This window comes from Grus americana, chromosome 11 (genome assembly GCF_028858705.1).
Source record: "Grus americana isolate bGruAme1 chromosome 11, bGruAme1.mat, whole genome shotgun sequence".
NCBI classification, from domain to species: Eukaryota; Metazoa; Chordata; class Aves; order Gruiformes; family Gruidae; genus Grus; species Grus americana.
This window is the reverse complement of record NC_072862.1, coordinates 23,779,546-23,803,863: the sequence shown is the minus strand read 5'-3', so window position 1 is coordinate 23,803,863 and position 24,318 is coordinate 23,779,546. Positions and strand designations below refer to the sequence as shown.

At 44.0% G+C, this 24,318-nt stretch overlaps 1 protein-coding gene and 1 long non-coding RNA gene across 9 annotated transcripts in view; one reads left to right on the top strand and one right to left on the bottom strand.

The window, feature by feature from the left end:
- Window positions 1–6,478, bottom strand: part of LOC129211293 (uncharacterized) — a 39,487-nt gene extending 33,009 nt beyond the window's left edge. For 4 of the 5 annotated variants that reach the window (XR_008578812.1, XR_008578813.1, XR_008578811.1 and 1 more), the window contains exon 1: window positions 6,343–6,380. This is a non-coding gene — a long non-coding RNA (uncharacterized LOC129211293). Of the gene's footprint in view, window positions 1–6,342 lie in introns of all 5 variants that reach the window. The other variant, XR_008578809.1, reaches the window with a different exon arrangement.
- Window positions 5,806–24,318, top strand: part of FAM120A (family with sequence similarity 120A) — a 54,146-nt gene continuing 35,633 nt past the window's right edge. Inside the window, exons 1-3 of one of the 4 annotated variants that reach the window (XR_008578808.1) lie at window positions 5,806–6,817; window positions 12,555–12,801; window positions 17,774–17,856. Coding sequence is in view for 3 of the 4 variants with exons in the window: in XM_054838150.1 (XP_054694125.1) it covers window positions 6,344–6,817; window positions 12,555–12,801; window positions 17,774–17,856 (804 nt within the window). In the remaining variant the exon portion in view is untranslated. The remainder of the gene's footprint in view (window positions 6,818–12,554; window positions 12,802–17,773; window positions 17,857–24,318) is intronic. The other 3 variants (XM_054838150.1, XM_054838149.1, XM_054838147.1) reach the window with 3 other exon arrangements.

Below are 24,318 nucleotides of genomic sequence, written 5' to 3'. Positions count from 1 at the left end.
AGGCAGCGAATGGACCTGATGTAATCTGTATACTGTGTGCCATGGCTAAGTATCCACTGCTGTGAAAGCGCTGCTTGTTCTCTGAAAGGAGGAATTCTTTCAGACGGCGTCACTTGCCCCCTCCTCTGCGAGGCCGCTTTTCCCATACACTCAGAGGACTCGCTGCCAGTCATTTTCCTGCCCGAGAAGTTTGCTGGAGCAGTATTGTCATTTACCCCATGTTTGTACAGGGCCTGGATCCTAACAGGTTGACCTCTACATACAATCAAAAACGTGCCATTTGAGCGTAGCAGTGGCTCTGCTAAAGTAGGATGGCTTTTAAATCATCTTTTCTCTGCATTGGTCCTTGGGCTACGTAGTGCTTCATCTTAATGTGGGCTTCACAGCAGGCTTTTGGAGAAGTTCTTTTCTCTTCCTCTGCCATTCACGTAGCAAACGGCGTGCTTTCAGATATGTCCCGTCCACAAAAGATTTCAGCGTTGGCCTGGCGTGTTTTACTAGTATTTGAATGGCCTAAAGAAATTATTTGGAAAGCAGCAGATGCCTTTGGAAAGAGGGAAAGAGAAAATAATAGACTCGAAGAGGATATTAACGGGTCAACTGGCCCAAGAAAATAGAAAAAAGTGCAACTCAAAAGTGGTTGCCAACAAGCAGCCTTGTAATACTCGCCCAGGAAGATAACGCAGCTCCTCGTGATCCCGGTTTCGCGGTGTTATGCCTTCGCTCCCTCTCTCTGCATTCGCCGTTCTACACAAGAAATGTAAACCGTTGCCCAGTTCATTCAAATGCAATACACCTCCTAAATCTGCTTTTTTCAAACACGCGAAATACGTATTTTCCCCGAAAGGAACAAGAGACCAGGTACTTGAAAACATGACGCGGGGCTTGTCGTAGCCACAACTCTTAGAACAGGCACTCCAGGGGAACCGTTTGGTAGTGGTTTGCATAGGTAATTGTTAACAATGCAAAAATAATTGTCTGTCTGCTGGATAACGGACAACATACCAAAACACAGGCCAACAACCGTAACGGGAGAAAGTATTACAAGAAGCTCGCAGCAAAAGTAAGCTATCAAGTGACATTCCCAAATAACGTGAAGACACAGAAAAAAGAGACTTTGTTCCACCACTGGTGTCTTTGCTGGGCAAAGAAAACACTCCGAATATGCAAGAACTCAATTTTGGGAAAGACTGACAGTTCTTAAATAATTTACTGCAATTAATGAAGGCCAGAAATGTGAGAAAATCTCCGAAGAATCAATCAGGAATCAACACCAGTTTGTCTTGACAGTAAACGCGGATGCATGAAATCAAGCAGCCTACCACAAAATGGCTTTTGACTAAGAGTGAAAAACGTTTTGAGGAAGAACAGACTTTGGATAAACCTACATTCTGTTAAGGTAAGTAAAAAAGCAAATGCCAGTAGGAGGGGAAAAAAAAGACAAGACGCCTTCCTGTACGGTCACCACCAGCACACATTTGCATGAGGCAAGCGCAAGGAGAGCCGACTTCCTGACCGCCAGAGCAGCACCCCGATCTTAGATGGGCAAAGAAGAAGTAGGATTTATGGCTGACTCTCACAAAACATCACAGGTCTATGAGGCCAGCTTGTAAGGGAGAACGAAAGAACAAAAAAATCACTGGACTGCAGTTTCTTGTGCATCTCTTACAGTCTTTGCTAACGGTCCTCAGAGCGAAACCAGTGGCTTAAGCTAAAAGAGACGGAGAGCTTAAGAAAGGCACAAATTCTACACGGCCGACGCAAGAACAGCACTGAAAAGCAAATTAAGATGCTGCAAAGCGATCTGCCACCAAAGTTCATGGCGGCCAGTGAGAAAGCGCAGAAGCATATTCTACCCCCTAGCACCGGTCCGCTGCAGAAGTCCCACGCTGTAGCAGAGCGGATACGTACGCAGCCAACAGAAAAGGCTTGAGACCAGCGAAAAGGTGCAAATCGTATTCACCAGGTATCAGTGCAACTAGTTTCTCGCAACTTGAAGTTACGGTGGAAGTTGAGTTTTTAATTAAGTTGAAATGGAGGAATGCTTGATGGGTGAGAGCAGATCAGCCAAAACTAAAGATTTCAGCAAAGTCGTCTTTGCAAAGAGAAGTTTTACAAAAGAAACTGTGAGAATTGATATTACCCAATTGTTGCTGGAAGAATAATATTCCTTCTCGTGGACTAAGAAAAAAAATTAACTGTTAGCAATAAATCTACTTAAGCCGACCAATTGCCTGTGGGTTTCTGCAATCTTATGTCTTGCAGAATACTGAAAAAGGAAGAAGTTCCAGAAATAGACTGAAACTCCTCTAAGAGCTGATGCTGATGGAGAGACTGATAAGCATGTAAATGACTCAGGTGTCTCCCATATGCACAAATTCTTTCGGTTTTTTTAGTATAAATTTTGTGTGGTTGAGTATGGTTTAATTGAACCAACCTAAGATACAAGAAAGGGATGCCTCACCTGGTAGCAAACACTACGATACAAAATTAGAGCAAGACTACAACAAATAACAAATTTTGTCCCCCAAAACCTAAGTAATTTTTCTTCAATTTCTACTATTTTTGCAACTAGTTTAGACTAAGTGGCAGGCATAACTTAGAAAGCCAGCAAACAAAAGGAAATCACTTGAGATAACATACAGACTGAGGATGAAAGTCAACCTGCAAAAGTGTCCCAGTATAACTTCGCTGGTTTTATATAAATCACAAGAAGATTCTGAAAGCTTCTGTAAGCAAAATTTTGAATAAGTAGGTATGCAAGCAATACACCATGAGAGAAACAAGGGTCAGTTTTATTGCTGCGTGCCATTTACCCCTACTGCAGTCAAATGTGCCAGGTGACAGAGAAGGGAAAGAGGTCAGCTAATAGTCACAGCTAACAGCAGAACGTTAGCATTTATTGGATGTTTATTTGCAAATATCTGCATTTAAATATAGTACCGACATAATAATATGAGACATAATTCACTTTGAGCACTGAAGTAACAACACAGAAAAGTCTCATGCCCACGGGATGAGCCCATGGCCGCTCGCAGACCCGGCAGTAAGGAGGAGGGCTGGCAGTTCTCCTCCTACGGCAGCAAGCACTGGGAAGTTCTGGGGCAGCAGCTCCACAGTGAGATACGCCAGGGTGAGAAAGGAGAAATATTAAGGGAAGTCATGTAAAATAAGTTTCCCATGGATAATATATGTGTCAATTATTCAGCAGGCAAATGTACCCGTGCACATTACCATGAATAGCCTATTCCACAGCCTATGTCCATATTAATCCCACAGTGGGACCAAGTTTCGTTAACAGAGGAATCAAGACTAAAACGATAACATCCATCTCTATGTTCCTGCCCTGACATGGTTATTCGTTAGGAATTCTTCCTAATGACTGTACAGTTCCTTCCTTCTAGGGAGCCACTCCTAATTCTCTTCTGTTCAGGTTGGATAATGAGTCACTGACTTTAATATTAAATCTGTATTAACCCTTCCCTTACACAACCACATCTGGTAGCAGTGAAACGTGTTGTGTCTCAGGGCTGAGAAAGACAGCTCTTCAACGCCTTTTCCTCCGTCGCGCCTTTCCCTTACGCGCAGCTAACCCGATGACTCCTGCAGGCTTTCTGCCGCTGGTTGATGAAAAAACACCTTGTTTGTCTTCATGCCTTTGGTTAATTGCTTTTTAAGTATATCTCAGTCTACCCATTTTCCAGTGTAATTTTGCTTTCCATAAATTGCCATTCTGTTGCCTTCTTTTCTGGCCAAAGTTTTAGCTGCAGCAAAAGAGCTATTTGTGTGAAATAACGTCTCGAAGTACCTTGTTTCCCCTTCTGTTTGTCCTCTTGCTTCTCTTTTCTTTTGGGGAGGGAGGGCCATGTTCGTGGATGGGCACGTGAGCCTGGCAGCGTTCAGTTCTGCTGTGCCTAACTCCACGGAAGCGTCAGGACGTTACAGCCAGGCTTTTGGCTTTTGACTAGTTTTCCTTCTCAAACAACAAAACCCAAGTAAACTTAGGCAGTATTTTATTTATACATGATTTGCCATTCCTAAGATTATTGAACCTAACTATCCTGTCAGACAATTAATGACTCAAGTATTGAATTCTTCTTCAATCAGCTATTGCTCTCTTCTTAAGACTAACTAGAGAATGGCCTGTCCTGGTTTGGATCAAACTTTGTACTGTTTGGTTAGAGCACTGAATACACCCAGGCATGTCTGCTCACCTGCTTTTTATGTGCTTCATGTATGGCGGTACTTCTTCTTTTGACCCAATTTTGGTGTGTTTTGGGATATTTGGAATTCTAAAGTTCTTTCTCCTTTATCTTCCTCCCTTCTAATAGCATTGTTGGTCTACTACCATGTTTTCATGTGTCTTTCAAAGTGTTCTACAGTGTTTTATTATTTTGCTGTAACATGTGCCTACTCTTAAAGGAAAATCTAAGAAGTCTAAGGGAAAAGTAGTTTGGAAGGAGATCAGACTATTTACTTTGGAAACCACACTCTCAGATGATTGTAAAAACAAATTTCTTGGAAGAAACATATATTTTTCATTGACTATTTCCATAGCTTTTTCAGTATTATTTCACCGTCCTTATGCCGTACCAGACGGTCTTGGATACACACATCCACCGAGCAGCCTTGCACTAGCGCTGCACCGCCAGCGAGCGAACCAGCCCACTCCCTCAGAAACAGCTATTCCCCGGTGGGAATATTTACTGTAGGTGCCAATCCAGCCTGACTGAAACCTCATTAACAATACATTTTTTCCTGATTAATAAAATATTAACGCGAATATACAGCACGTGCAGCTTGACGTTTTCTTGACACCTGCATAGCAGAGAATTATTCAGACGCAACATTACTGTTTCAGTGACAACTTCTGAAGCTTGGGCACGGTCCTAATCTTGGCCTTTTAAAAAACAATTTCATCTGGCTGAAAGCGAAGAAAGGTAATCCCTCGCTACCTGCGCGGGAAAGAGCGGGGCTCTTCCCCAGCACTTTGTACTGAAGCCCATTTAGCAGGCGCGGCAAGGGCCGGGTAACCTGGGCACGGCAGGCCGCGAGGCGCAAGCAGCCGCTTGGAATCTCTCCGAGGCGGACGGGCCATCCCCATCACCGGCAGGTTTCACCGGCAGCACTGAAGAGTCACTCCGGGCGAGGCTAGCCCGTAATTACGGCTCTCAGTACCGGCCACGGCCGCCGCTCCCGGCCCGAGGGAAGGAGCGCTGAGCGAGCGGAGCCACTGGGACGGCCCGAGGGCGGTGTGGCCGGAGGCCCGGGTGCCCCGCAGCACGGTGGGCCAGGCCGCGCCGCCCCGGGGCTACTTCTGCCGCAAACGGCAGCGCGGGGGCTGCTCGCCGGGGCCCCGTCGCGGCCGGAGACTTCCCCCTCTTCCCCCCCCCCGAGCCCGCGGGGCCACAGGTGCCCCGGGGCGCCGCTTCCATGGCTCGGGCTCGCCATGGCGGCGGCCGCCCCGCCCCGGCCCGCTGGCGGCAGCGGGGCCCAGGGGAACGCCGCCGCCCGGGGACATGCGGCCCGGGCCGCCACCGCGGAGGGAGGGAGGGAGGGAAGTGGGCCGGGGTGGCGAGGGGCGGCCAGGGGCAGCGGCGGCCGCGCAGGGCCATGGCCGGGCCGGGCCGGGCCGGGCCCCCCTGTCCGGAGCGGGCTCCCGCCGCCCCCCGCGCGGGTCCTCGCCTCCCCGCCACTCCCCCGCCTCCCCCCGAGCCCCCTCCCCTTCCCCGCCACCCGCTTCCGCCCGCGCTCCCGCGCATGCCTGCGTTATGCAACCGCCGCGGCGGGCGGGCTGCGCGGGCCCCGCCGCCCCAGTGCCGCAGGGCAGGGCAGGGCCGGGCAGCGCGGGGGGCCGTCAGGGCGGCGGGCACCGGGCCGGCGGCGCGGCGGCGCTCGGGGCGCGCTCCCCCCCACGGCGGCCGTGTGCGCGCCCCGCGCTGCCTGTGAGTGGCAGCGGCGGCCGCCGCCAAGTCCCGCCTGTTCCGCTCTCCCTGCCGCAGGCGGCGGCGGCGGCGGGTTGGCTTCCTGCGCGCTGTGCCGCTCCCCCTCCCCCCGGCAGTCGGAGCCGCAGCGGCAGCAGCCCGGATCCCCGAGCCATGGCTCTGTGAGAGCAGCACATGGCGGCCGCAGCAGCCATGAGCCCCCCACTAATCCATACAACTCCCCCCTGAACGGCCACCGACAGCAGCCAGCGCTCCCACCCGGCTCCACCGCTCCCACCGCCCACCCGCAACTACAGCCGCCGCCGCGCCGCCCGGCCCGAGCCCCGATCCCGCCGCCGCTGCCGCCGCCGCCGCCGGGCCCCCGCTCGCTCGCCCGCCGCCGCCGCCCGGTCCTCACCATGGGAGTGCAGGGTTTCCAGGACTACATCGAGAAGCACTGCCCCAGCGCCGTGGTGCCCGTCGAGCTGCAGAAGCTGGCGCGGGGCAGCCTCGTGGGTGGGGGCCGCCAGCGGCCCCCCCAGACCCCGCTGCGCCTCCTCATCGACGCCGACAACTGCCTGCACCGGCTCTACGGCGGCTTCTACACGGACTGGGTGAGCGGCGGGCAGTGGAACCACATGCTGGGCTACCTGGCGGCCCTGGCCAAGGCCTGCTTCAACGGCAACATCGAGCTCTTCGTCTTCTTCAACGGCGCCCTGGAGAAGGCCCGGCTCCACGAGTGGGTGAAGCGCCAGGGCAACGAGCGCCAAACGGCGCAGCAGATCGTCAGCCACGTCCAGAACAAGGGCACCCCGCCGCCCAAGGTCTGGTTCCTACCGCCCGTCTGCATGGCGCACTGCATCCGCCTGGCCCTCATCCGCTTCCACATCAAGGTGAGGAGGAGACGGGCCTCCCGCCCGGCCCGCGGCCCCTCAGCCCCCCCCCCCCCCCCCCCCCCCCCCCCCCGCTCACGTCCCCCTCTGAGCGGGGGACACACACACACCAGCGCCCCCTCCCCGCCGCTCTCTTGCGCCCCCGCCGCTCCCCTCGAACGGCGCCGCCGCTCTAAGATGGCAGCGGGGGCTGCCCTGGGCCTTGCCAGTGCCCAGCCCGGCAGGGGAGGGAGGAGACGGGGAGGGAGCACCCTGCCTCTCCCCTCAACGCCTCAAAATGTCGTCGAGGCCCACGGGGGGTGGCCTAAGTTTCGGTGGCCTCAATTTTTTGGCTATTTAGACGGCGCTGTCGGTCGCCCCGCCGCCCCGCGCAGGCCTTTGGCCTGCGCGGGGCGACGGGGCGACCGACAGCGCCCAGGGCCTCCCGGATTCCCCTGGTTGTGAAGCCAGGCCCAGCAGCAGAGAGGTTTTTGCCTCCATGTTCTTTCGGGGCCGCTGCTCCGTTGACTCAAAATGTCCCTTCTTGCCCAGGGCCTTTCCCCCCCCACCCCCCTTCCTCGTTCGGTGAGGTTGGGACTTTGGTACCGCAGGTGAGAGTGGCTGGCTGAAAGCGTTGTAATCTAATTAATTATTAAGACGAAGGAGGAAAAAAAAAAAAAATCGGTTTAGTTATCGCGCACGGTGGATCTGCAACAAGTTCCCTACTGAGGCGGGGTGTTTAAACTTGCGCTGAAGGTGAAATGGCTTGCTCCGAAATACAGAGGTTCGAGTTTCGTGTTTATGAAGGTGGGGGTTTTGCTCGGCATTGCCCAAATGGGCTTTTGATCAAGTGAAGAATAATTCATTCCTTACTCCCTAACAGCGAACGCTTCCACTTTGTGGGGTCAGAAGCACCGATCTGACAGTTCTTCATTTAAACTTCTTATTTTAAGAGGGAACCTCCGTTTTCTGATAACACAGCGCTTCAGGCAGGAGCTGGGGTCCGTGGCGATCTTGCGCTGACACCGAGATTTCAAAGCTCACCGAATATTAACGCGTCGCATCTCTCTGTACAGCGTTCATGATTTACGATGGTTTCTGTTAAGCCAAGCGGTTGTGTATATTGAAACACAAGACGCCAGAAAAACAAGCCCCGGGATGAAGCTGCAATTTTAAGAGTCGCTTGCTCGCCTTCCCGCTAGGGAGGGAAGAGCAGCAGGAGTGAAGTGCATACTTGTAAGCTTTATTATCGTAAATTACTTTTGTGTGTAGAAAAACATTATGCAACCTTTAGAGTTGCACGCTTGATCGCTAGCAGTAGCTTAACATTATCTGGCTTTTGTACGGCCCTTTCGACAGATTATAAAAAAAAATTCTGGCCAGGTTGTGGTCCCGGGGTAAAGATGACTCTCTCGGAGAAGTTCATCAAAAGGTGACTTTGGGTGAAGTTTCTACTAGTGTTGCCAGCGGAGCGAGAGGAGTTGTTGCTCCCTCCTAGCGTCCCGCTCGCTCAGCTGGACTCATCCTTGGAGGAATGCGTTCCAAGCAGGCGGTCGAGTCCCACACTGTGGTGGCCCCCGGCCGGGCTCGGCCCCAGCAGGCCAACTGGCCCGCCGGGGCCGAGCCCGAGCCCGGCCGGGGGCCACTGTCCTGGGCAAAAGGCATGTGGAACAAGCTGGAAGTGATGCCTTGGGCTTGGCGCTTGGTTAAAATGAAGAGGTTACGGCCGTGTCTGCTGTAGTAATGTATTTTCCTGGTCGGCACAGAAGCGAAATCGTGTACGTGTTTTGGATGTGAATGATGGTGGGAATTTGAATGATAGGAAAAACATCCTTTCATTTGAACTTTTTCTTTTTTTGTAGTTAGGAAATACTTTTATTCTTTAAGCAAAAAGTTTTAGGGACCGTGCAGTGAAGGTATTTACCTTGATCTGGTTGCAGGTGCACTGTAAATTTCCCTTAATTTGTTACTGAGACTTCGAGATCATTAGTAAAAGCAATGAATGGGGTAAAATAAGAAATATTTTTCCTTTCAGTGTGTTAAACTGGATACTTTGTTTAATGCAATAGTACACAACAGGAAGCCAGCTGGTTTGATACTGATAGGAATTTGGTGTTTGTAATAGCCTTGTGGCATGTCGAACGAGCTGTTAGCCTTTTACACGCATTCTGTCTCAGGCCTGGTTCCCTTCTGGTGAAGTACAGTACATCCAAAGAAGGTTGCCACATTTGACAATGGTGTCACCTGTAGCACTTTGTTTACTTTCAGGCTTAGCTGCACCATTAGCTCCTTTACGGTTTCTCAGTAATAGGCCTTATTCTTAATCTCTGGAAGCAGTTTTAGGAGTGAGAGGACACATCAAACTGAGTCCCTTTTCTGTCGTTCAAAAAACCAAACACCCCCAACCCCCAGTTTTGATGGGGAAGATTTTGGGGGGGGTGGATATTTGTCTGCTTCAGGTTAGCACTGGGAGTTGGGAAGCGCTCGTTACCAAATACTGGTGCCTGCAGTGGGGAGTTTGCTGCTGTAGGAACATTGGTATCACTGAGCCACTGCTGTGCATGTCCCAACTGCCCTGGTCCTCTGCACTGGCCAGCCGTCCTGGGGACGGGAGGGGTATCAGCAGTTCCCCCTTGATGCTTCATCTGTGCAGCTACTGAGAAACTGTGGATAACTCTGGTTTTAATTGATTCATGGTTATAGTGGTAACATTCAGTAATATTCATCAAAGATACCATTGAACTTAAATCCCATTCCTTTTCTAGTTTTCTTCTTCTCTTACACAATTTATTATCTTTCTAAATCTGCCTTATTACATATATCTTTCTTTCCTTAAACCTTACTCCAGTTTTATTCACCTTCTCCCTCATGCTCACTTTCTAGCAACCCTCCTGGTGGGCAAAGAGCAAATGCATCTTGAAGGTGTGATTTTTTTTTTTTTTTTAATTTTCTTTATTTGCATGTTTTTAAATTTACATATGCATAAGACAGTCGCCAAATTGTAGTGTTTTCTCGCTTTGTTTTGAGAAGTTGAGTTTGAGAATATGGATTAACTCTAAATATGAAACTGATTTTCATATTTTCAGGAAGCATTTGAGTCTTGATAAGGCATCCTCTGTGCAGAGCTAGAAACTGGTTATGAATTTAATCTATTTTGGTAATTAGAAGGGAGAAAGAGAGTAATGTCTTCCATCCAGAACAATTATAAATCACTTGCAGATGGCTTCAGCAGGATGTAAAAATAACAGGTTCCTCCAAGTTATAACAAATATCCTACAGGTTCTTAGATTAATTGTGACCTGGTATTTTTCTGTTGGGGGGAGGGGGGAATAATTCTTAAAAGAAACTTTTATGCAAAGCAGATTTGTTAAAATTTAAATATTAAAGCAGTGGAGCTCTTAACATCTTTAATACTTTGGTGAGACTTTGTTTTGCTCTCAGTATCTAAACGTGCATGTGCCTGTTTACTCAGACAGGATTCTCTCTGATCCAGCATCATTAATTTTTACACAAGACTTAGATTTGAAAATGATTCCAAACTCCTGGCCGTGATTTCCTCTACGCCCCCACCCCAGATTGGTTTTGAAGTGTGCACATTGCCTGGGTATAGTTGCACCTTTGGACTCTCTCCTTTTGTGAGAGCTGTAAGCTATTTCTCTGACTCATCTTGTTAGAGTTTTATGTTGCAGGTTAACTGTACCTAGGTAAATACAGCTCTTCCCCCTCTGACACTTCAGTTATTTGAACATGGATTCTAGTATTGCCTAAACGTACTGCAGTTTCATGCTCATGGCTTGCTGTGTCAGATGGCTCCATAAAATCCGGAGGGAGGGAACTGGAGGCTGTGAAGGGAGAGGAAATAGTTTGTAGGAGATCGGAGCAGGCTGCACACCAAGTTTCCTCATGTATTGTCTGCACACCCACAGCACACCTAGTGCTGCAGAAAGAGTTCTTACTTTGGTTTTTATAGATGATCTGTGGTTGGCATGCAAAGATGTTGATTTTTAGATACATGTCCATAATTTAAATCTATCTACCCTTTATTAAAAAAAAACCTGGGGGATTTTCCTAATTTAAAGACTGGGGGGGTGAGGTGTGAAGCATAAATTGCCCTCCTTGAGTTAGTAACTTTGTAAATCTCATACCTTTAAATTTTTCTAAAGATGTTTACAGTCTTTTCCAATTCTGTTTACAGCAGGCAGGATAATTATTAAAAAAGAATACACTCATTCTCCTCACAAACAAAACTAAATTTCAAAACCACTCTGATGCTATCCATCAGGAATGTTTCTGAAGAAGTAACATTTTCTTAAGACTATAAGGTGGTAGCATTAGGAGTAGGGAGAGCTTAGTGAGCTGGTTATTCATTGTAGGAATAGCTCAGAGGGTGAGGTGCTGGCTGTTCAGCTGCTCAGGATTTTGCGTGAAAAGGAACGTCTCGTGAAGCTACATGGGAAAAGCAAAATTTTACATGCCTCACTGGAAGACCATAATTCAGTGTCAGGTTCAGAAGGTGTAAGGCATAAGTAGAAGAGGAAGGGCCGCTGTAAACTTGCTGTTGGACAAAAAGTCTTTGCTGAGAGGTAGATGGCTGTGGGACTGTTGGAGCGGGCTGTAGAGGTATAGGACCCTCGCTCATGTTCTGCAGGGCTTCAGCTGCAGAGGAAATAAATAGCATCACCAGCGCTAACACTGTAGTTATTCATGCATACTGTGGAGACCGAAGCTAATAGTTTCATACTAGTCTCTTCTGGGATAGCTTGCTCTCTACGTTGTTAAAATTGAGTGAGGGTAGGTTATACCAACAGCCAACTTCAGTGTGGTTTTCCAAATTGCTAAATGTTTATTATGTATGGAGGTGGTAAAAGCATTAGGCATCAAAAGCACTCTGTTCTCTTTATTTTTGTGTACTTGTATGCAAATTGTAGTTGGAACAGTTCCCGACGGTATGTAGAAATGCAGCACTATAGGTACTAACCTGTCATCGTGGAATTTTTTAGTTTTGGTTTAATCTTCTTGGTAAGAAGGGGTTGGTTTATATTTCCAACATTACGAATTGGCCCATGTCTTCCCTGCACAACATGTCTGTTCTAGTCATCTGATTGCCATGGCCTAAAATACATGCTTTGCTGGTCACTGTGAGTGGGGAGGTGAAGTTTGGGCTGTAAACTTGAAGCAGTTTGCGCTGTCAGAGTCAGCTGTGCATAAATGAATAGCCTGTAGAGGTTTGAAAGTTGGAAAGAGGAAAAAAATTGGCTTAACACAGCAAGGTAGACATTTGAAAGGTCAAGAAAGTTACTTCAGTTCATCTAGGGTTATGTTTGTTCCTTTTAAAACAGGGCTGCAAAACTTCGAAAGTGCTCATGTGACTGCTTTTTGAGGGGGCATCTTGGCTTGCTGAACTGTTTAAGTATCCACAGCCTTAGGATTTTTCCCGTGAGTGAATACAGACATCGGTATAGTAATATGTTTGGAGTTTGAGCGTTTTGTTAATAAACAGTTACTTCAGAGGAGTTCAATACTACGTAATGCCACTTCAGTGGGTAGACTTCCAGAACTTTGTATTGTGTTTCTGAGCTCTCCTTCCATCCTGTCCGTATGTGCTGTGTCATTGGATTTTTTTTAATTACTTTAAGTATTCTGCAAGCGTTTCAAATGCACGTATATAGTTTCAGAAAGACCCAATATATTGTAATACATGTGATAAATCAGTACTGCAATTTAACACTGTAGCTAATTACTCTGTCTTCCACTATAGGTTGCACAGAGCATTGAGGATCATCATCAAGAAGTAATTGCTTTCTGCAGAGAAAAAGGTTTCCATGGTTTGGTTGCATATGACTCCGATTATGCGTTGTGCAACATCCCTTACTATTTCAGTGCCCATGCCCTAAAACTGAGCCGTAATGGGAAAAGTCTCACAACAAGCCAATACCTAATGCATGAAGTTGCCAAGCAACTGGACCTGAACCCAAATCGCTTTCCTATTTTTGCTGCTCTTTTAGGTAAGTGAAGTAATAAAAGAACTCGATGCTACTAGTCAGACTTAGGATTTAATTTTCTATTAAGTGTTTTAAAATATGTGTATATAATTTGACAAAGCACCTCAGGAAAGACATCCCTTTGTTTCAGACATGCCTACTGTACTTGAGGTGGGCCGGATGCGTTTTTATGAGGCCAGGCATGCCAAATTTGTAGAGACCTGCGAGCGATGCAAATTGTGGCTGTCTAGAAACAAGAGTAGAAAGTAAGAAGTCTGGAGAGCTCTGCCTAGCCAAAATGTTCTCAGTGTGGGGGGAGGGGGGGATCGGGACAATTGTGGTTCTGCTAGTTTTGGTCTTTCGTAGTATATGAGGTCTACTTTCAATAATGTGCTTTCCAGACTGGGAAGACATGCTTATGTCCTGTTTTGTATTCTACCTAAAAATAACGTACATGGAGTGAAAATTTTTGGACTGCAGGGACTTTTTTCCCCTCAGAAATGAGTACTGGTCAAATGCAAGAGCACGTCAGCTGCACCAGAAGTATATTATATTATATTATATTATATTATATTATATTATATTATATTATATTATATTATATTATATTATTGAGTGAAACTCCCTGTTTCTGAAAGCATGGGTGACCAGCATCTTACCCTTCCATTAGTTTTGTTTGGGTAGTTTCTTAGCACTCCTGCTAAAATGGTGTAGTATCTTTAAGGACCATAGGTGGGAAGGTCTTCAGTTTCACATCTCTGCTTAAATGGGACAATTTTAACACGCCGTATTTCCACGGCAGTGGTAGACAATAGCTGTCATACTCTCTCAGATGGAAGAGTGAATCGATTACTAATAGAGTTGACTCCAGTGAATAAGAACTAGTTAGAACAGCATTCTAACTTCTTTTTGGGTAAATAAGTACGGAGCAGCCATGTTCTTGATCTTGTCGTACTGAGCAAACAAATGAAGAAAACTGGATTTTCTTTTTATTTTCTCACTGACTGTGTTTTCGTATGGGTACATAACAGAAGAATAAAACTTCTCATTTGAAAGCTGTGAATGAGAGAAGCTATGTACTGTTGCTTTAGCATACTAATATTTTAGTCATCTTTAATATTAAAATTGTTTCTAGTCCGGGCAGGTACTTTCCATGGTAAGAAGGAAAGAACCAATGCATCTTACAGCAGAAAGCCACAAGTATTTGACTAGTTGAAGTTGCTTTTTGTCAGTGTATGTTTTCTCATATCCAGAATGGTTACCTGCCTGCATGGCTGTGTGGAGGAATGGCAGGTGATTGGCTAAGCTGCAATTTAAAACCAAAACTCTGTGTAAATTGCATGACGGACTACTATTGCTGGGCTTTGTTTTGGAGTCTATAAATAAGTCGTTGCATGCCAATTCAGTGAGTAAGAATTACTGCTGGAAAAGCAGTTTCACAGTTGCAGATATGCTTTATGGAATTAATGTGAAGTACATGTGAACAACATGGTTTAACTTGTCACAGACTTAGAGCTGCATGGCTGGTCAAGGCATTGCTTAATGTTATATTAAATTGTAGTTGAAAAATATTCTGGTAAATTTGCTGAAGGTTTTGCAATTTTATGCTCTGGAATATTTTTCTCCCTTGATATCTTACACAACAAAATATTTTTCAGCTTGCTCTTAGGAGGAAGAAACTTGATGTCATTTCACATGATTACTAGAGAGATATTTGGAAGCTCTTTTTTTTTTTTTTTTCCAAATTGGTACAAAGGTTAAAAAACCCCCACTTCAGCTACAAGTTTAGTTTTGCGATTTCTTTTGCATTTCTTTTGTGTGTGTATTCAGTATGAGTAAGAAGAATAGAGTAAAGTTTATGGAAGTCAGGGTTAGAACAGAAGATAATTTGGAGGTCTTCCCGTCGTGAGGTTGTTGTTTTTGTTGTTTTTTTTTTTTAACATTAGTGACTATTATAAAACTTAGGTATTTGGTGATATAAACAATGATTATATAAGTTTACAACAAACAGATGCTGTTTAACTTAAAGTACTGGCAACATTTTTTAACTTTTGCAACCTTAGGAATATAGTGACTTCATTTTTTTTGATAAAATACTAAATGCATATAGGCACATAATTGTGTGTAGTGTGGCATATGTTTAAAGCAGGGTAGCTCACTCAGATCTAAATTCTTATATTTTTATTTAATATCTGAGGGCTTGTCTGGCGTCACAGGTTGTTCTGCCCTTGCTCCTGTGGCCTCTTTGGGTATCTCTCAAACCTGATAAGTAGAATAAAGAAAATCACAGTAGGAAAAGATAAGTGAGTGCTTGATTACATGGGAAGGCATATGAATCTATTGCATTGCTCTTTGGTTCTGGGTACCTCAGTGCAACTCCCCATGCTAGTACTTTGTTTAGGAATAAAGTAATTGCAGTTAAGCTGCTGGTTTAATGTTCACAATTACAGAAGGCCAAACTATCACAATAGCTGTATCAGTATGCAGTTTTAGGTCTGCAAATCTTTTTCCTTCTGTATGGAAAACTCAAACTTCTTTGTTTTCAGATACTTTCTTGTCATTAACTTCAAGGGTCAATTTGGGGATGCTGAAAAGAGGAAAAAGTCTCAAATGATTCAGCCAAACGTTCAGCAGTTGGAGGAGCCTGAGGAATGACACCGAACCGGTCGATTAAAAAAACGTTCTCAGTGGCAAATTATTTGAGATTGAGTTATGTTCAGGGATAAGTATTGAAGTATTCCAGCAAAATATTTTTCTAACTGTACCAACTAGGCAAATTTTTAAAGATTACTTTCTGAGAAGGTTATGTATACACTGTGGTTGGTTGGTTTGGTTTATAGCTTTTTTCCTTCTTACAGCTTTCCATGCAGAAGGGTTTTGTAGTTCTAGCTTTATAATATGAGTATAATATAACTACCCCTTGTCATGGGTAGTTAAAATGGGGCCAACATACTGTATATTCTGAGAGTGTGCTCTTAAAAAGTTCTGTCCTAGTTGCTGTTGATGTAAACAGGGAGTTGATTTGGGTTCTCTAGTAAATTTTGACTCAAATACTTCAGAATGATTTTAAAAAAAAAAAAAGCTTCAGCAGTAGAAAAACAAACACAGTGTGAGGTATAGGGCTGTAATTCAGTGAACTCTTTAGAAAGGGCAGTGGCTTCAATTAGTATCTAATTGCTTTAAAAAAACCTAAGGCATACACTATAATAAGCCATTAAAATGGGAAAAATCAATATATGTTGAGGTTGTTCAGCCAGGTCAAGAAATAGAGGTTGCTTATGTAACGTTGATCTCTTTCCCACTGCGACAGTACTTTGTAATGTGTTTAGTTATGTAGTCTCATTCTGTTTCTTGGTAAAGTTTTAGAACTATGTAAGGTAAGTACAGGCATCACTTCTTATTTGGACTACAGAAGACACTGCCTGCACTTCAGCACCCTAAATTCTCCAATTTGGTATGTGGTGAGAGGCAATCAAATGGTCAGACTGTCCTGTGTGTGTTCAAGGAGATGGAATTAACTGAAATGACAGATGGAGACCAAACAAGATTGAGGTTTGGGTGGAAGCTCTGACTATTTGAAAAGGTAATCTTAGCATCTGCAGGAGTTACTGTTATCACAAAACTGTCTAGTGGTCTGGCTGTAATTGATTTTTTCAGACCTGCATTATAAAGGCTGGCTAATCCTCCCTTGATTAGATTTGTAAGAATGTGGCTGTTTGTATACAAACTTGTTGAATCTTTCTGATGTAAGTTTAAAGTTTAGCTCCTAATGAATAAAGATCATAATGTCTCCTTGCTGGAGATCTCAGCAGTAGGTGAAGTATTGATTGGACGCGAAGACTTCCCTCTCTAAGAGGGCATCTACAAGTTACAGGCAATAAATGTTTTTCTGGGTTTTCACATGTTAAAGAGCATTAAAAGCAAACTAAATAATTTTACAAGCAAAATATGAAGAAAGTAAACAATTGTTCTCATATTCAAAGAATCCTGTCATATTCTTTGAGTAGGTGAGAGTTCAAGATTTTGTCCAAACTGTGAAATTTCAAAAACAGAACAAAAGCTGTTAATATATTAGCAGCAATGAGAACTATGCATTCACTGCTAAGCTGCTGCTCTATAAAAACCAGATATTGAAAATACCCTTAAGTTTTCTACCAGAAGTGCAGTAATACATTCTGTTTAGCTCTTTGTAAGGTGAACTCTGTCAGTGGTCACTGAGTTAGTCTTTAATTCAAATGTTTGAAATATTTCCTAGTAAGAATTTTTTTTTATTTTTTTTTCCCGAGCGTGACGTGCTGTGGAAAAAAAATACCCAAAACACAAGCCAACATAATTTAAGTGATCTTCCATTTGGTATGAACGGCTTGGTAAATATAGCCACTATCTCTGTTCATTGAAACAACTACATAATTGCCCAATTACTTTGATGCTGCCGGCCCAGGCTCCTGTCTGACCTGGTCAGGTCAGCAAAAGAAATGTCAGGAATTGGGAACCTGCTACGTTTCATCAGAGCTGCCAGCTTTGCTGAGGGTTAGATAAATCTGCCTGGTGGCTTGCTGCTTGACCCACGCTGCGTGATGGAGCCAGGGTGCAGATTCCCGAGGTAGCTCCAACGTGGATCGTGCTGGAAGGGCTTACAGCTTGTGTCAGAGAGCAATAGTGTGTTCCTGCACTGTTGCACCTGCATTACTGGATCCTGTTGTCCCTAATAGGACATGCCAGGTTGAGGTTGACACCGTGTGTTGTGACTGGCTCTGTTGCTTCTGTAAGTCAGCTGGGTTTCATGGAAGAGTGCTCCTCAAACAGAGGGAAGTGTACCTTGCTACAGCGGTAGCATGCTAATTAGTTTTTTTTCTGGAGTAACAAAAAGATACCTGCAAGTTTAATCTCTCTTGATCAGGATTTGAGGACTGATTGCAAATTTGTTTAGCTGCGTGTAGAAACAGTATGTAATGTTTTATGGTGTACTTAAATAAAATTCTGCATTATGTTCTAGGTAATCATATTCTACCTGATGAAGATTTGGCTTCTTTTCATTGGAGTTTACTTGGTCCAGAACATCCACTAGCTTCACTTAAGGTACAAATTTAATATAACTACTAGCAATTAAGCTCAAATCAATCATAACGGTTGATCAGAGCAGTGTCATAGGTTAATTCCCAGCAGCTATGCAGGGCTCTTGTTCTCAGTCACCCTCTGGTGTCCCAGTCCTCCTCTGTTGACTGCAGAGGATACATGGGGCGATTAGCCTTACAAGGCTAAACTTAGCCTCTGTGATCCCCCTCAGTGCCCTTCAGCTACACGAGCCATGCACTCAGTAGCTTCAGTGTGGTTTTGCTTGGAGAATGTAGCTTCGTACTCTCTTCCTTTTTTAAGAGGAGAATTTTTTGTTTAGTCCTGTTCTTCAACTGTCAAAAATAATTAGCTGGATATCTTCCTACCATATTGTTTTATTTTCTACTGATCTGAGTTTGTGTGTAATTGTCAGTTTTCTATACTTCTTAGTGTGTAAATATGCCAGAGAATACCTTGCACAAGAAAGCTAATGTGGCCTTCAGTAGATTTTTTTTTTTTTTGAGATAAGTAACTTGTGTCTGATGCTCTTAGTTTACAGTATGTCTGTTCCGCTGCTTCATCACACTTGCTTTGTCCATCTGCCAAGTAGACAGCTATAAAAGGGAAACTGGACACATCGAAGAAGGAGCTAATAGGGACCTTTTTTTCTCTCTGCCACAATAGACGCATCTTTTTTTTCCTTTCTTCTAAGGTGTACCATGCAGCAAATCAGTTTGCTTTTTGTAAATTCTGTAAGACTGTTTTGTTATATCTACACAAAAATAGGTGGTTTTTTTCCTCCTTCTGTTCCAAAAGTTTATTAAGTATTGAAAAATTGTAACTTATTTTGCTGAAGGCAGAATTTAAAAACAGATTCAAGATTTTCAGCAGAGTTTTTAAGGCTTGTACATGCAGTGCTTAGTGAACAGCTGTGACAATTTGATGTTACGCTCATCCCCTGTTTTGCTGCCGCTCCTGTGTTTAGAAAGGTAAGTGTCATCACACTGTAGTGGCAAAACAAAATATGCATGCATGTTTGCTACTTCCTTACAAAACTTGAGATGAAAAAAATGAAAGACTGCCTGTATTTTCATTATTTACTCAAAAGGATAAAATGTAGGACTTCTCTCAAAGCGGTTGGTAAACTTTCTGATGTTCAGAATACTTTCCTGTGTTTTAAGCTGAGTAGCCTTGTTTTACAGCCAGTTCAGAATATGACTTCAGACACCTCGACCTTCTGAAAAGCCTTCTAAGTATATACTGAATTACTTGTCTGGAATGAAAATTAGATATTTGTCATCTGTACTTCTAGATTTACATTTTCAGTGGAAACACCAATCGGGCTTTGTAGTTGTCATCCTAAGGAAGTGAAACTTGTTTCTTTAGCACGTCACTGGGCTGTCTTAGGCAGTCCTCCCTGCATTTATTTAATCTGTTGGCCAGTGTTAATCAGATTTGAAAGCGGTTCCCATTTGGCTGTTGCAGGCTCCGTGACAACCGATACACAGTTATCAGTGAAAAAGACCCAAATTAGTGCCCTTACTTAGCACAACACATGATTTGTTTAATTTCACAGCAGCTTGCTGGCCAGTTGTTAAGCATGTAGCCCCAAACTAACCACAGCATTTCTGTCTCCTGGCTGATAATGATGTCAAAGGGAGAGAAAGAAGAAGGGCTAAAGCAGCAAGGACACAAGTCTACAGGAAACCAACCTTCATTAGTTGCTGGTCATGGAACAACTTATGTTTTTTTTAGCTTCAGTATCAACAGTGCTCATGGCTTGAAATTATAACCTATTTCAGTAGCTCATTAATTTAATTTCATTTGACATACTAGTATATCAGTGATGTCACTACAACTCTCTCTGTGGAGACCTCTTGTTAATTGTAGATGTGCAGAAAGCAATATTCCTTGTAAATTTTATGAATGCTTAAAAAAACCTAAATGACACAATTATATTAGCCACAAGCTTGATAGCAAGAAGTAGTTTCAGAACAGTTACAGAAAGTGGAAGCTGTCACGAAAGCTGGAAATGGGCGAAGTTGCTGTGGTTGCCCAGGATGTCATCCCTGGGCATACTTACAAACTTTGTTGCATCTATTTAGAGTTACTGTTGAGTATTCTCCGTACTCAGGAACCAACAGCTCTAATTCCATACCACGTTCAACTCAGGATTTGGAAAACTTTTTCTCATTGTGTAAAGATTTTAATCTTTTGTATCTAAGACAGTATGGTCTTGAGCGTCAGAGCTAACAGATTCAGTTCCCAGTGGCCTGATTTGTTGCTTTTCAGTGAGAACTATGACAGTTAATAATGTACAGTTTATTTTCTGCATTCTTTCTCAGTCTTTTATTATGATGTAGCAAAATGGTAACTCTTCCTACGAGAGAAGCTTTGCTAGTTCACCAATTAAAAAGTGTAACTTGGAAAAGAAACCACCAGTTTTCGTTGAGAACATCGGTGTATCTGCTCAGGTGTCAACATAGTAAGGTGAAGAAAAGCAAACCTGAGGAACCTGTACTTCTGTTTGGGGTACAGAGGGACATGAGGGTGGTGTGTTCATCTAGGAACAGCTGAGTAGAAATGGGAAAAAGGAAGGCAAATGGAAACTTGAACGAAGAATCCGTATTACGCATCTAGAAGGACATTAACCTAACAGTCGGGACAGCATCTTCAGATGCTGGATAAAAAGCCATGCCTTTCAGAAGACACCAGCAATGACCATCAGCTCAGCAGAACTCTTTAAGATCCATGGACAAATTTAAATTAAAGAGGTTTGAATTGGTCTTGCTGCAAAAGGGAAAAAGGGTCAAAAACTGACACTGCAAACTGTTCTGAGTCAGGGTCTTGTCTGTCTAAATGTCCCGCTGTAAAGAGGTAATGCATCCAAGAGATATGTAGACCTGTGCTTGCATCCTGCTACGTAACTGAGAGCAGAGTTTACTGAAGTGACCACCTAGATCAGAAATTGAAACGAGAGAGGAGGTGGTAGACTTCCTGAGAAATGATTTGACTCCTAGACCTTGTTTGGAAACTAGCATTATACTACTACTTATTTGTGTGCTTTGGGATTTATCTTTAAGACAGAGACAATTTGGTTCTTATTCTGGGAAAGCTTGTTACAGGATGGAGCTTCAAGATCAATGTGTAATACCACCAGAATGGTATTAGGAGGGCAGTTTCTTATCTCTGGAATGAATTAGTATCTATTTGGGATGACATACCACTGAAGAAGTGCTGACTATTCACAAGGCAACCTTAGAAACAAGTCTTAATGCAATCTCCTTTTTTGAAAAAGAGGAGTACGCAGGGAAACTTTGAGATTGCCGTCTTCATTTGCAATGGATCATCTTCCCGTTAGGATGGTTTTGAAAGGATGAAATCATTGGATTGTCTTTGGCAAACTCTTGATATGCCTACCATCCAGTGTTCCACATCTGTTTTTACTGGGCAAAATTAGTTGGCTAATCTCCTTTGTTGTTTCATCTCGGTAGAGAGACAAAGGGAGATGCTTCCAGACAGCAATCCAAAATATGCAGGTTAGGCTTCTTCTCCGAATTGCTCTAGGAAATTCCTGTCTTTCTCTGTTGACTTCAGAGGGTGTCTGCCAGAGGGAGACTAATAGGCGAAGTAGATGCTTAGGTAATTTGCTGCTGCTCAGTTAACAAAGGTGGTACTCTTAAGATATGCTTAAAGTAAGTGTCTGTCTCTTGGTTTTTTGATGCCAAGGGTCATCATAGGATGATACAAGGTCAGAAGGGACCTCAGGAAGTCATCTAGTACAACCTGCTGCTGAAAGCATGGTCAGCTTGAGGTCAGAACAGGTTGCTCAGGGCTTTGTCTAGACTAGTCTTGAAAATCTGTAAGGTTGGAGACTGCACAACCTGTCTGGGCAGCCTGCTCCATGGTTTGACAGTCCCAGTGGTAAAAATGTTTTGCCTTGCATACACACTGAACCCGTCTTGTTTCAGGCTATGTCTGTTGTCTCTCATCCTTCCACAGTGCACCACTGTGAAGAGCCTGGCTCCATGTGCTTGGTACCTGCCTTTTTGTAGGTGTTGGAAGGCTGCTGTTGGGTATCTCAAAGCCCTATCTTTGCCAGGCTGAGTAAGCACCATTCCCTCAGCCTCTTCCCATAGAGCGAGTGCTCCAACTCCTTCATCATCTTGATGGCCTTCTGCAGAACTAGCTCAACTTTTTGACATCTGGCTTGTACTGGAGAGCCCAAAACCGAATGCAGTGCTCTAGAGGTAATCTAACAAGCGCTGAGCAGCAGGATCCCTCAATCTGCTGCCTATGCCTCTGCTACACAGCGCAGGGTGCAGCTGGCTCATGTTCAGCTTGCGGTCTTCTAAGAGCCCCAGGTCCTTTTTGGCACATCTCCAGCCTGCAGAGTAGCCAGGGGATATTCCTGCCCAGGTGCAAGACTTTGCTTTTGTAGTTGTTGAATTTCTTAAGGTTCTTCTTGGCTCATTCCTCTAGCTTGTCTAGGGCTTTCTGGATGGCAGCCCAGCCCTCGAGTTCGTGGTGGTGTGCAGGGTTGTCACACAGGTTGCCTCATATGAAGTCTATCTGTATCACATCTTTGGCTTGTCTTTCTGCTTTCCCCTGTTCTTTCTGAAATCATTTTTGTTCCTCTACATAGATTTGGTTTTCTCAGTCCTATGTGTGTAAATTGTTAGCAAATGATCTCCGTGTTGTGTGTATTCTTGTTACCATCAAGACATGCAGAAGTAGAAGGAGGTCAGTTTCCAACCAGGATGGAGGGAGGAGGAGAAAGAATTTCTAATGGAGTAACACAGTCTTCAGGGAAGAGCTGAGCTTTGCTGGTTTGAGAGGATTTTAAGTCATCCGGGGAACTTCTTGCCTCTTCTGAAAGCTTGTCATTAGATCAGGTGCACTATGAGCTTGTAAGATTAAATGTTTTTAACATTCAAAGGCTGATACAAGATCCAAACAGTTTGGACGCAATCCCTAATAGAAATTACTAGACAAAAATAGCAAAACCCAGGCAATTTGTTGTAGTATTTTTCATATCTTCAGCCTTCTCTCTCACCAGTGGGGAAAAAAAACCCCATGTTGCCTATGTGTCACCTCACAGTAACTGAATATTCGAGGTCTCTTTTTTTAATGGTTTGAAAATAAAATTAAACTGATTATCTGTTTCCAGCAGGCACAACAGTAAATGCTGGTACTTGTGTTGATTAGCTTTTAAAGGCTTTGCTTCCTGGCGACAGTGGGCAACTGGAGTTGTCCCAGAATTGGGGAGCTTTTCCCAAGTGTATCTTAGGTACCTTCTACAGTATCCTCATAATCCCGTGGAGTTATGCACATGTGAGTCGGTTCTCTTTCAGTAGAGCATTTTTGCAAGTTTATTTTGTCAAAACCAAGACATTTTTATCTTGTAGCTTCTGGGCTTGTAATATTGTTCTCTGCCTCTCATTTTGACAAATACCTACGGAGAATTAATTTCCTTTCCCCACTTAATCTTTTCAGAGTGCATTAATGATTTTTGTCAGTGATCTGTCATGAAATTGAAGTAGTTCTTTTACAACTAGCAAAGACACGGTGCTGGTTTCAGATGTCATGCTTTCTGACCTGATCACCTTCAAGTGTGTGATCCACCACATCCTCCATGTTTGCCTTTCCAAAATTGTTTTTCCATGTTGCTTGTCTGAAACCTGTAGACAATAATGAAAAAATAGCTTGTAGGAAGAAATCTCTTATATTGAGAAATTGGTAAATTAAGGTGCTGATTTTGTTCTGAAATGCTTTGTGTGCAACTAAAAGTAAGCTTGAACTATGAACACGTTTTCTATAACTTTTGTTGTTGTCTTATTTTCTCCCATACCTAACACGTAGTAAGGTTTCGCCCGTATTTTAATGGACAGGGTATTAGAAACATTATTTATGATTCAGTACAAAATCTACAATTTTGGATTTCTGAAAAGTTCTAAAATGAATAGAAATCTTTTTGTCTATAATATCAGGAAGGTACATCTTATTTCTCCACTTTTCATTTCTGACTTCTGTGTAGGTCATGACATTTTTAGTTTCAAGGATGTTCTCACATCTGGACTGGATGTCTTTGAAAGAGAATAAAAGAAAATAAAATCAATATCTGAAATGTCTCTAAATCTGTAGTACATACTATCAGAAGGTCTCCCTTCAGGAATTAAGAATATGCTCCCAGGAGGTCTTTAGGCTGTTTATTTAAAAGCAGCTAAACTGGGGGCAATATGCGTAGTAAGCCCTTAATAGATATTGTCTCACTTGAGCTTCCTACTTCTAGGGTCTGAGCTGAGTATTAGTGCTAGAGTGATGCAATGTCTTCCTGCTTACAGTTTATTCAATATTACTATCTTGGTCATCGCATAAAACTAATGATAGATGGCTTACTCTCTTCATCCACTGAATTTTCAAGCAGAGATTGCAGAACCGCTTTGGTAGTAATGCAGGGCTTCTCCAAGGGACTGCAGAGAGCAC